At 42.2% G+C, this 13135-nt stretch overlaps 3 protein-coding genes across 3 annotated transcripts; 2 read left to right on the forward strand and 1 right to left on the reverse strand.

Annotated features, from left to right (window-relative positions):
* Positions 1 to 1131: 1131 nt before the first annotated feature.
* On the forward strand, positions 1132 to 2180 carry LOC107981050 (DNA replication complex GINS protein PSF1). Its single transcript, XM_031929743.2, has 4 exons — positions 1132 to 1324; positions 1399 to 1463; positions 1536 to 1836; positions 1925 to 2180. The coding sequence occupies exons 1-4, from the start codon at positions 1256 to 1258 to the stop codon at positions 2066 to 2068; spliced, it is 579 nt and encodes a 192-aa protein (XP_031785603.1). The 5' UTR covers positions 1132 to 1255; the 3' UTR covers positions 2069 to 2180.
* Positions 2181 to 3194: 1014 nt separating this feature from the next.
* LOC100119352 (NF-kappa-B inhibitor cactus) lies at positions 3195 to 13046 on the forward strand. Its single transcript, XM_001603091.6, has 3 exons — positions 3195 to 4128; positions 4551 to 4897; positions 11172 to 13046. Exons 1-3 carry the CDS (start codon positions 3707 to 3709, stop codon positions 11507 to 11509), a joined length of 1107 nt encoding a protein of 368 aa, XP_001603141.1. The 5' UTR covers positions 3195 to 3706; the 3' UTR covers positions 11510 to 13046.
* LOC103316943 (protamine-like) lies at positions 9213 to 10290 on the reverse strand. The gene is made up of 3 exons (XM_008213139.3): positions 10096 to 10290; positions 9733 to 9848; positions 9213 to 9659 (listed from the first exon to the last, which is right to left on the reverse strand). The coding sequence occupies exons 1-3, from the start codon at positions 10137 to 10139 to the stop codon at positions 9349 to 9351; spliced, it is 471 nt and encodes a 156-aa protein (XP_008211361.1). The 5' UTR covers positions 10140 to 10290; the 3' UTR covers positions 9213 to 9348.
* Positions 13047 to 13135: the final 89 nt, after the last annotated feature.

Consider the following 13135-nt stretch of genomic DNA (forward strand, 5'->3'; position numbering starts at 1 on the left):
GAAGTGAACATTCGATTTTCTACCATTTTTTCTCAAACCAAACACAGCAGTTTACAAACAAATTACTCAGTATTTTAAGACGTCATTATTTTAGCAGACAACAAGTTTCTAGGGATGTTTTATCGATGCTTGTTCATTTGGCCAGGGATAGAGAAAAATAAATATTTATTTATAATCTAATTTCACTCAAGATTGTAAATGTATTTATCCATTATATATTGTTATTAAATTATTTGAATAACTAAATACTTTCGATCTAGTTTCATTTCCTAAACCCCCTATCACTATTTTCTTTAAAGAATTAACCATCGTAATTTTGCTTTTGAAGCAGTTGCCTACTTTGCGTAAACAGTAGCGTTTCGAAATTGACGCTTCTGCGATTGCAGCCGACTTTTGTACAATAGGCTTACATTGATCAGTCGATGTCGTCAATGACGAGACGTAGTTTCCGGATCTCATTTCAATCGTATTGTTCGCGAGTTATGAAAATGGAAATTTTGCAACTACCGTTCTTAAAGACTATACTGGAATGAATTTCAAGAAATATGATAATCACGAACTACAAATTTCAGCATATATTATAAAAGTTACGTTTATCACGACCCTGATTAAAGTGGATACGTAGAAACGCAGAACCATATAACGCGATGGAAAATGCTCGAAGAAAATTCGAGCTGGAAGCCTTTTAATAAATTAGGAGGCTGAGGATCAATACTGGTATCAAGGATACAATCAAAATTTTTCGTGTAGATATCTTTCTGGTATATTTAGGCTGTACTACAGCCGTATTATAAAAAAATAATATATTTTGTTTGAAACATATTTTGATGGTATAAATAATTATAATTACGATTAATAAGTTAACATTTCATATAAGCATTGAAATCACGTTCGTAGTTTGCAACAAATAAGGGAAATAATCTTAAACCTCAAATGGTAAAAAATTCAAATATATAAATAATGCAATACAAAAATAAAATATATTTTTGCAATTGATATTACAGAATACAAATAATAAAGTATAGACCACCAGCTGATATACTACCGACGATCGCAACTGCAGTTGAGTTGTTATACCATTCAAGGATAAAGTAGTTGGTAGAGTAGATTTCTGTCATCTTTTTCTTACTAGCCCGTACCTAACCTATCTTGTCATAGCTTGCAAAAAAGCGGTGCATTTGTAAACAAGTGCTTATTGTTAAGTTAGGGTATTAAATAAAGAATATATGTATAAATATTTCATCAAAGGGAAGCAATGTTCGGGAAAGAAGCAATAAAATTAGTTGGCGAATTGGATACATCTGAAGAAATAAAGCCATTCAATGCAAGTAAATTTTTAAAAAAATACTCAGGAATATAACAATCTAAATTATTCATATATTGTATTATCAATTTTAGGAAGCAATATTCCGACAAGTGTTGGAGGAAATTCAGTCTTTGTATGAAGAGAATTCCAAAGACGTGTAAGTATCTATTGGAGAAAATTGAATTAATGCTATTTGAATTTTTTGTAAAGTATAACGTTTTGGATTTAGTAATGCAATCACAGAAGAAAATCCAGCGCCGAAAAATACACTGATAGTTCGTCACTTTGCCATGAATAGGAATAAACGATGTTTATTAGCATACTTATACCACAGAATGAGGCGTCTAAGGCAAGCTAGATGGGAGCTAGGTAGCATCCTGCCACCTGAAATAACTACAAATTTGATAAACCCTGAAATACAGTGGTTCCAATCATATAACAAAATCCTTGCTACCTACATGAGATCTATAGGCGATGATGGGCTTAATATCACAAACGACATTCAACCACCAAAATCATTATACATAGAGGTACATGTTTTTTTATTCATACTTATAATTTTACTGTTGACATACATTTGGACAACGAGTAATATTTTCCATATCTTGTGGTCCATAGGTACGATGTGTGCAAGACTATGGTAAATTTGAGTTTGATGATGGACAGATTGTCAACTTGAAACCAAACACTTATCATTTATTACCAAGAGCACAGTGTGAAGCTTTAATAAGGCAAGGGATACTGGAACATGTTTCTTCGTGAGAACAAATCCTTTATGGTGTATAAAGTAATTTTGGTACTATAAAATATAGTTTTTATAAACAAACGCCTTATTAACTATAAGTTACTATAAATAAATTAAGTATTTTTCTAATTAAAATGCATGTTTGAAGTCATTTCCCCCTTACATATCTATGTTGAGTCGTCAAATTTCTTGAAAAGGATACCGTATGAATGCTGTAAAAATGAGTCAAAGGATTTACCAAGTACCTCGCTGGTTTCAATTTAAGCAAAATATTCCTGCTAACAGTTTGTATTCTACCAAATCATAAATCCTTTGAATCATTAGCGATATTGCAATAGATATAAAGATTATTGGCTATAATTGACTATTTGTAGAGTTAATGTCGTCATATTTTCCAGTAATATTTTGGAAATTCCATAACTTTGTTAAAGAGGGGGTGTCCAAGTCTACTTATATTATCAATATTAGTTCTAAGAACTATATGTGTAAATCTGTTTTCAACAATCGGTAAATGTGAAAAACAGTTTCCCGAACGTGACGGAAAACTCCTTATAAGGTTATCTAACGGTTCTTTTCGCATAACGTAAACGAACGTATTTCATAAACACTATTCAACATGATAAAAAAATGTCATAAAAATATAAATATAATAGTTAAACAAGTAGCTCACCAGTACGTCGAACTCAATCCCGAAGCCCCTCCGCACCTGATGTAAAAGTCCAACGGTCAACAAAAGCCTCTCTCTCTCTCTCTCTCTCTCTTTACTTCCGCGCGCGATTTTCTCTGTCCCTTTGTCTCTTCATCGTCATTCGCCACGTGCACCGCCGGCGCGACACTTCCTGCTCCCCGATGCACAAATCTATACCCCGTAATTTGCTCGCGGCCCTTTCGCTTTCGCAACGTCGTTACGTCGACATCGTCAACCCGGAAGCGTTCGAAATTTCAATAATCCGAATGTACACGTACAACTATATAGCGCGTTATACAAGGCAAAATCGTCGCGCCGTAAAACCCGCTTCGCGAAAAAACCCATCCATGCATCACCCGCACGTCCTTCGGCGCCTTTATTCTTGAAAATTTCTTGCGCGCGCCGCTAGGGGTCTAGAGAGCACTGCAGCGGAGGAGATAGCGCCGCGGAGTAGTTGGAGAGGGGGAGAAAAAATTTCCCCGATCCATTCGCGGAGTAGGGAGTGACTGCAGGCTCGCGGCGCGAGTTCATGCCTTCATGTGTCGAGACTCGAGGCACGCGTTGATCAGTCGCGAGCGAAACCTTCTGCGAGTAGGTCGGATCAGCTCTCCTCGATCCTCATACCTCTCGGGGAAATATCGTTGTCAGTTTGCGCAAGTGGGGAATGAGATTCGCTACGGATTGCCAAGTTTATCTGGACAGCAAGTACAAGAAGCAACTGTCGGACGGTCGCACAGCTGCCGAGACGTAGTAGTCGTCGGCTCTTGTTTTATTTTCCGTTTTGTTGCTGCGGAATTGTCGCGCTTTTGTTGCGTTCCCCGGACGCTATTGATTTGCTACTAGATTCCGCATCTGCTGTTTCTCGTGCCATTTCTTGCCAAAGATTCCTTTAGTGATTACTCTATTTTGCCGAGTTTCGCATAGTCTTGAGTTGGAAGTGAATTGACAGTAAGAAAAAGAAGCAAAAATGTGGAAGCAGCCTGCCCAGGAGTTCAGCGAATGCTTCGACAGCATTGACAAGTGTGGTCAGGAATCGACTGGAGACTCTGGCTTTTTGTCCAACACCAACTCGGCCAGCTACACCTACAGCTCCGAATTGTCTTCTAATTCCATCGTAGAGGATTCTCAGCCAGTACCTGTTCAGTCACCAAAAGAGATGGACAGTGGAATCGATTTTGGACTCAGTGACAGCTTTAATCAGCTCTCACTGAAACAGATGTCTTTGACTGCTATGGATAACAACAAGGTGTACCTAGAGCCAGTAATGGAGTCAACACTTGTCAGTATTGACTCTGGAAGAGTATCCATGACTACCAGCAATGGAAAGGCTGAGGAAGTTTGCCAAGAACCATGGCAGCTCTACTACACGCAGAACGATGATGGTGATACGTGAGTATTTTTACTTGATAAATATTGTTTTTGTTATAATTTAGTTTGTTCAGCTATCAATCTTAACTTGACGTTACAAAAGCATTGGCTTACAACAGAGTAGATAGAGAAAGAGGGGGAATCAGTAAAGCCTTTATATGAGCACAAAGCTTCTTTGGGAAAAACCCAATGGTTTTTCATTATGGAAATAATTATCTAAACGTTGTTGACTCATGACCTTCACAGTTCTCATTTTTATGACTGAGGATGTTTTCAGCTAACAAATACCGATAAATATTGTTTACCTAAAGTATTGTTTATCGTTGCTAAATATGTGAAAAAATAAAATTCGATCAAAGTCCATGTGAAGCCACGTTATGCAAGAAGTTAGCGGCAAACTCAAAGGAATCAAATTACTAAACCAACATTTATTGCTCTTCTAGGCTACTGCACACAGCCATCATTCAAGGCTACTTCGAAGCCACTTTAAGCTTAATCAACATTGCACCGCATCCATGCCTCTTCGACATTGTGAACGACGAAGCACAGACTGCACTGCACTTGGCTGTGCTCACTAAGCAGCCGAAAATCGCGCGCAGACTGGTCCTAGCCGGAGCTGATCTGTCCATCAGGAACCATCAGGGCAACACGGCCCTTCATTTGGCCTGCATCTCCGGTGATCTGGAGTGTGCCAAGGCTCTGACCGAACCGATCGCAGCAGCTGAGAAGAATCTCTTGTCGAAGAGACTACCCGTCATCCCTCAGAATCTGGAGCAGCAAAACTACCATGGTGAGCAGACATTTTTCGATATAATCGATCGCACGATAAAAAAAAAAAAACGTTAATCGAATACTGGCGTCTATTACACTTCCGAAGAACGTCTTCCTTCACGTAATCGGCCAACGTTATATAATCCGCAGTATTAATTAAACAGTCTCGCTATACTATACCGTATACGCATGCACGGCATCGCCATCCGAATTTCATAATATATACATCTCGGGATCGTTCCGAGTCGAGCTGGGGCGCCAGAAATAGATAAAACTTTTCATAACAACGCTCGTTTACACAAGTGCCTAGAGAGAGAGAGAGAGATTAGATTAGATTAGATTAATTAATTTTTATTATTGTACATTATGTTGTACATATATCAATATAAAGAAGTAAAATAAAAAGTATAAGGTATTCAGTGTGTGAGTTTGGTGTAGGCGTGTGTGAGTTTGGTGATAGCACGAGTGACGAGTGTGAAATGAAATGGTATGAGGTGAGATGAGATGAAAGCGGAAGTGTGGATGTTTGTGTGATGTTTAAGTGTTTTCCATATTGAAAAAGTAATTTTTCGCTAGTATTTTAAAGTTAGATATGGATTGTGTGTTACGTATTTGAGATGGCAGGCTATTCCAGAGGTAAGAGGCGCTGATGAAAAATGAGTTCCTTAGTGTCTCCGTTTTGAAGGGCGGAATGTCCAGTGGAGTCACCTCACCCCTCACAGGCCTGAGCGCGACGTGGAAATCAAAATAGGCAACTAGATAAGATGGTGTAGAGGTGTTGAAAATTTTCCTTAGCAAACAGGCCATAAAATATTTCCTACGTCCGGCGGTGGTGAGCCATTGCAGCTCACGCCTGTAAGGGGAGATGTGCTCGCCCCTCCTTACACCATAGATGTAGCGGATCCCCGTATTGACAAGTCTCTGTAGTTTTAGGTCAAGTTCTTGTGATAAGTCACAGTAAACAAGTGAGCAGTAGTCAATGAGAGGGAAAAGGAGTGCCTGCACCAGATGTTTGCGCAGCCTGAGGCTGGTGCTCTTCCGAAAGAAATAGAGGCGATACATTAAAGAGTGAGCACGTTTACAAATTTGCGTAACGTGCTCTTTCCATGTGAGCTTGGAGTCTAGCACCAGCCCCAGATTACGCACAGATGATTCAAAATTGACCTGGGCTCCCCCTATATTTATATAGGTGTTAGCGGTATTAGGTAAAGCATTTATATAATAGGGGGAACCCAGGACAATAGCCTTGGTTTTAGTAACATTCAGTTTAAGCCTGTTCAAAGCAGCCCAGCTACTAATCCTCTCGGCGTTAGCACTCATCCTGACAGAGCAGGAGTCGAGCTCCTCGAGGTGGCATTGGCTGTAGATCTGCAGATCATCCGCATAGATGAGATGGGACATATCTGCATCAAGGCAATAGCCAATGTCATTGATGTACAACGAGAACAGCAGGGGTCCTAAGACAGACCCCTGTGGAACACCGGTGTTAAGTGGTAGAAATGCAGAGATTTCATTGTTGTCACCAATGACTGCTTGCTCTCTTCCCGATAGATATGATGCAAGCCAGCGGATAACCTGCTTAGAAAAGCCGAAAGAGGATAGCTTTCTGAGTAGCCTGACGTGACACACCGTATCAAACGCCTTGCTAAAGTCAAAAAGAAGTAGAAGGGTGACCTTCTTTCTGTCCATCCCAAGCCTGACATCGTCAGTCAGCTTAATTAAGCCGGACTGCGTGCTGTGGCCAGTGCGAAAACCAGTTTGGAAGTTGTCGAGGTAGAGTCTTGACTCTAGGTATTCAGATATCTGGTTGTGCACCAGCCACTCCAGCGCCTTGGATAGAAAACAAAGTAGAGAGATCGGACGATAGTCTGTTACAGCAGTTGGAGAGTTGATCTTATTTAATGCTCTTACGAGCGATGATTTCCAGGCCGAGGGAAAGCAAGCCTCGCTCAATGACAGGTTAAAAATTTGACAGAGTAGAGGAGCGAGTATTGGCAATGCTTTAGTAATTACAACCTGTGGGATGCCGTCACTCCCCCTGGCCTGGGTATTAAAGTGCGATACTGCAGCAGACACGTCCGACTCAGTGATTTCCCTAAAGATGAAGTGTTTAGGGAGGTCTAGACTCTCGAGGGTTCGCAGATATTCCTCAACTGATGGAGCTTGAGGATCATTTGAGATGGAACTAAAGTGATGGTTGAGAGCATCTGGAGAGAACCGAGAAGGTGGAGAAGATTTAGAGGTAGAAATACCGAGTTTTTGTAGTTCCCTCCATATCTCTGCAACGTCGGTCAGGGTTGATAGGCGTGAATAATAATAATCCAGCCTAGCTTCCTCAATCCGTTTGTGGGCGTCATCTCTGGCAACTCTATAAAAATATAGGTCCCAAAGTAGACGACTTCTGCGAAAACGCCTGTAGAGCCTATTCCTTTCAGTTAAAAGGTCACGAAGAGCCGCGGTGAACCACGGGTGACGTTTGCGTCCGGGAGTCACAGTTTTTAATGGGGCGAGAATGTTGATGGCGTTTGAGATGTTAGTGTTGAGAATAGTGATGCATTCGTCTAGTGATGGCGTGGCGAAGGATGACCAGTCACATGCGCTAAGGAAGTCCCTTAGCTTCTCAGCACAGATTCCTTTATAGTTTCTGTAGGTGTATGTAGTAGGTACGTAGCGTGGAATCTGTACGTCGAGTGTGGCCGTGATCAGGTCATGTCCGTTTATGAAAGGGGTGTCAGTCTTCCAATATGAGAGCAGTCTATCCTGCTCATCAATTAAACAGAGGTCTAGCCAGGTGTCGGAGTCCGGTCTGTGGTGAGTTGCACCAAATGGCACAGACATAAGGGAGTTCTCGTCGATAAACGCCTTGATGAAATTGGCGTCTTCAGACGAGGAAAGTTGGTCAGCGTTGAAATCACCCATGATGACCTTCGTGGAGTAGTTATGCATATGAAGTGTTAGTTGGTCAATAAAATTAGATCCCTGGATAAAGGGAGAATGAGGAGGGCGATACACAACCCCCACGAAGATGGGTGATATTCCCTTAGCCGTGACTTCACAGAACAGGTACTCCGGCTTACCTGGTTTGCCCGACCATTCACCATCAGATGACGAGATAATAGAAGCTGTTAATGAATGATGGATGTAGAGGGCCACAGAGAGAGAGAGAGAGAGCAGAGTAGGCTGATGAATTAAAGAAAAATTAATCGAGGGTATAAACCCAGGGCAACCGCGTGGACGAAAGAACAAGTGTCGGGCTCGGTTTTTCCGTTTGTTCACGCGGCTCTCCAAATAGCCTCGAGTGAAATCGAAGTTCGGGTAATCCCGAGCATAAACGTGACGCTACAGCTGCGCGTGCGGTTTCTTGACCTACAAAGCCTTTCGTAAAAAAAGAAACGCTACTACATGCCGACGAATTAATATATAACGAGGCTTCTCCTCGTGTCGTGTCCGCAGAATGAGCCTCTGTGTATACGTATATATACGTGACTAAGCTCACATTCACGCGGCAACGGTGAATTTCGTATACGGCGAGAGCTCTGAACTTCAAATTTTTCGGCTTTTATCTCCCGCGCGCTGGATGATGAAAAAGTCGCTCGCTCTTACGTTTCTTCGTTTTTTTTTTTTTTTTGCTCGGAACACGGGAGATAAGAGTTGCCTCACAAACACACACACACACACAGAGGAGGTGACGAAAAGGAGGATGTACGAACAAATTTTCACGAATATAATTAGCGAAAGTTTCGAATGATGTCAGCCGAATATCCCACGATCGTTTGCTCATCTCCCATGCCAATATACGATGATGCGCATATTGTTTACTATGAATACCAAATCGACAATGACATTCGCGCATATAATTATCTAACAATTTCTACGCGTACACCGCGTATTCCCCCGGCCAGCTTTTTTCCAACGCGACGTCACGTCTCCGGCTCTCTTATATCTCGCGCTATTCAGAGGGAAAAAGAAATCGAGGGAATTTCGGAGCTAATTTACTGGCGCCGCAGTGAAACAATATAACTACACCTATACACGCGATCTGCCGCAGCGAGCAGCCTTTTTATACGCATGTGCAGTAACTGCGGCAGAAACTGCGGATAGGAGGTCAACGCTCGCGGCTGCGTCGTCTCCGAGCTGGCTGAAATGAAAAACTCTTTGTAATTTACGGAGACTACTCGAAATCGGTCTTATTACGTCTTATTATCTTCGGCCGAAAAAACAAAACAATTCGTGTGCGTCACTCGATTCTCCGTCCCTTTTCTTCATCAAACTAGGAAACTAGAACATTCGCGTGTGTGCTAATCAGAGAAAATTAAAAATCCATCAGAAGCGCATCACGAGAAACGTATTTTTTATTTTATTTCGCTCCGAAATTCCAGTCTCTTCAATTCTCTCCCAGCAGCAGCAGCAGCAGCGGCGCGTAACATCCGTCCGGGTAAAACCCTCCCCACCACTCCCTGCGTATAAAACTCAACGTCGGCACTTGTGTCGGCGTCTTCTCGACTTGCGCTGTCGGCGTTTTTGCTCCAACCTGGCCATCTTCCGGTAGACCTCCTTGTCCTCCGGAGACATGCCACACCACAGTTTTCCAGCTTCGCGAGCCACGTCGGTTATCTTTCGGCCTGGTTGCTTGCGGTACATCGTCAGGTAAAATATTATGAAGGGGTTTCGAGAGCGAGGCGGTCTTTTTGATTTTCCCGCGTTGCGGCGTCCGCAACCGCAGGAGCTCGGCTGTTGCTGCTGCGGAACCGGCTCCGGTTTGCTGGGGCAGCTGGATTTCGCTGTGAAAGAGCGGAGAGCGTAAAGCGAGAGAATCGTAAACGCCGGTAGAGGTGATTATTTTTATTGCGATACCTCCCGGCTTGACCTTCGCCGGTGGACACTTGTTTTCCGCGGCCTTCTTCGCCGGTGGCTCGCATTTGCCGTCCTCTTTGCGGCCGAAGACTTCCGGCCTGCAGCGGGATTCTCGCCTGCGCGAGAGATAATCGATGCGGTTTCTTTTTACTGTTACGATGTGCGAACGCATATACGTGCGCTGCAAGCGATCGTTGTCTCGCGGGTACAATACAGTATACACAGGCCGATCGGTATATACTCGTGTTTAATTTCCTTATCGCGCTTTTATCGCTTTTACAGTCGAGAGGTACACGTAATTGACAACAGTGTGTACTTTTGATATAACGAGATACACGAGTGTATAACGATTCTTTTTTTTACCTGCAGAGGCAGTTCAGGTAGTAGTTTTCGGGAAGCAGGATCATGACGGCCGGGACACTTTCGATTTCGATCGAGGAATTTTGAAAATTCTTTCTGGGTTATGACGACACGCGGTCGGAAGAGTTCGCCGTGGCAAAAGAAACAAAAACAAGCTCCGAGGTTTGAAGTTGTCCTCGATCGATTTCTTATCGGCGACGACGTACGTGCGTTATAATACTATCGATCGCGAAATCTCATCGTCCACTTTAACAGTCACGTCGCTCAGTTGCTACATAAAAGCGCTCGTGATTGCAGAGAGAGAGAGAGAGAGAGAGAGAGAGAGAGAGAGACGTTGCTAAATGTTGCGCATATTACGCTCGTTTGGCCAGTACAGAAAAGAATTGGACGAGCCTCTGGAATTCCCCAGGCGTATACGTCGCGACGTTCGAAAGTTGATCGCACGCCTAATAGCGTGAATGACATCATGAAATAATCCGTTAGCGCGATGTGTGATTTCTTAGAGTTTTTTCCTCTTTTTAATCTATCCTTCTCTACTGCGGCCCTCCTAACAATTGATGATATTTTGCAATCCATTCTCGTTATATTATACGTATACGCGTATTGTGAGCAAACGTCTGACCTTTGAGGGAAAATCGCGCTTGCGAAACATAAATTGCGAAAGATAAATCTTATCGTGTGTATAATGTTGTTCTGCGGAGATCGTACGTAATTCAATTTTCGTGCCCCGCGCGATGCTCCCGTAAATTATATTTAAAGAAATGACGCTACGGCTGCTGATATACGTGAGCGGTATACACTCGCGGCCTGAAATCCGCGGGATTCCCAGAAAGTTGAACGCCTGCGCGAACGTCTACTTTTTTCAAAGTAAATCCCGGCTGCTGCTGCTGGAAGAGCGAGTTTAAATTTAAGCCTGACGCAAAATTAAAAAAATTCAAATCACCCGGTCCCTCGTCGCGCGCGTATCTTCGCTTAATCATCCGGTCCGCAGATATATACGCCAGTATTGAAAGAGCGACGCGCAAAAATACAGAGAAACAAATGTCTGACCGAGCGGTTCTTTGTTTGTCTGATTACAGGCCAGAGCTGCTTGCACATCGCCGCCGCCCGAGGCCACGTCGACCTGGTCCGTCACCTGGTTCACCTCGGCTCGGACCTCGAGGCCCAGGAATCATTGGCCGGTCGCACTGCTCTACACCTGGCTCTCGAACATGGCCAGCTCGAGCTCTTCCTCTGTCTGATCCAGGAGTACGGACCACATCTCGACGCGGCCACCTACTCCGGCTGCACTGCCTATCAACTGGCCAGCTGCATCGACGAGCGATTGGCCAGTGAACTGGTCAGCCGAGGCGCGACGCCAGTGCACCAGGAGTTCAGGGAGATGCCCGGCTTCTCCGTGTCCGTCGCCAGAGCTTGAGATTGATAGCGACGAGCTTCTTCTGTAAGTTGCGTATAGAGATGTCTTTGGAGAGTTTAGCTAGATAGGTTATTTATGATATTTATGCACGTGCGTCATCGCGTGCGAAGAGCGAATTGTTATTGATCGCGAGAGATGCTTAGGTTTTAGGTGAATTCGTTGTTGAGTGCGGAGTTTAAGATTCGATGTAGGTAGTGAAATTACAAATTTTAGATACGATAATATCTATAGTAATACACCTTCCGATATTCTTGCACAATCACTCTGTACGAAAATTTTAACTTACCTAACGATATCCGTCATTATCTACAGTAAGAACTAAGCGATTATTTATTCGTTAATGTAAATTTGCTTTTTTGTGTGTCATGGCTTTTGTTCTTAGTGAGTAAAAACTGTAATGTTGTGCTTGTGTCTAGGTTTCTTTATTCTCTTTCGAATTTTTTTTTTCGTGCCGCGCACACTTTTCGAATTCATGAATGTCTTTGACTTCGCTCCATTCGCGTAAGCCGGAGCTAGTCCACGTCATAATTATTTATAAGCGTGCTTGAGATACTCGAAGAGCCGCGATGGCTTCGGGGTCATCGAGGTAGGCTTGAAGTCCGAATGATTGTAAAAATTGCGTTGATTATGCTGATTTGTTTTATAAATCGATTATTCAGTTTCGCTTGTATGTTTCGAATTGATAAATTTATTTCAAGTATAAAAATGTTACTCCTACGTTACTTATCTCCTTTACGGGAAAACCGAGCTCTATCGTTCGTAATAACGATAAAAATGAAAAAAAATTCCGCTTCACTTATATTAGGCAAACGAAATTAAAGTTTTAAAAAACTGTAGCTAGCAATTTAAAATTATGTATAGATTACGTATACTAGCTGTAGCGGAAAATATATCTAATAACACACGTTTTTAAAAATCTCTCTCACTCTAACACACAAGCATCTATAATTTTGCACCAGCCAACTAAATAAGTTTTTTCCTGCATATCTCATGCAGTGAGAATCAAAGTTGATCTCAGGATTATGTTAACATGCGAAACGAAGACCACTACGGAGGTTCTGACTTTCCCATTTAGTTGATAAAGTAAAGGTCTACAATAGCTTTTCTATACTCAAGAGTTGCTTGTGAACATTATTTTTCTACGTGCGAAGGAAAAAAGACGCACAGTTACTCGAGCGATTAAGCTGCGAGAACCATAACATATACTCTCTTTAATAACGATGATTGACTCGTTTCGAGGAACGGCGAGCGATTCTTTGCAAACAGGACAAAGAATATAGAGGCGTATTTTTCTATGTTGGAGGAAATCCAAATGCGGCGAGACTTTCTAGGAAAGTCACGTAAAAGTACTGAATAATGTAAGCTTTATTGTTAATAAGACTTGTAAATATTGTACATTAGTATTTTTTATTATACTAGCGATTAATGTTACACTATATTATAATAGGTAGGAAATATACATCAAATTGACTTCATTATAAACCATATGCATATAATATATACATAATGAATAATAAGCACTACGTCAAATATCAAACAACAATTTTTTATTATTTGTACGAACGCCTTGACCTCCTCTTCCTTTCAAATTTAATTCTCATCCTTATCAAACGAATATTTTATCTA

Source organism: Nasonia vitripennis, chromosome 4 (assembly GCF_009193385.2).
Source record: "Nasonia vitripennis strain AsymCx chromosome 4, Nvit_psr_1.1, whole genome shotgun sequence".
Lineage (NCBI taxonomy): Eukaryota > Metazoa > Arthropoda > Insecta > Hymenoptera > Pteromalidae > Nasonia > Nasonia vitripennis.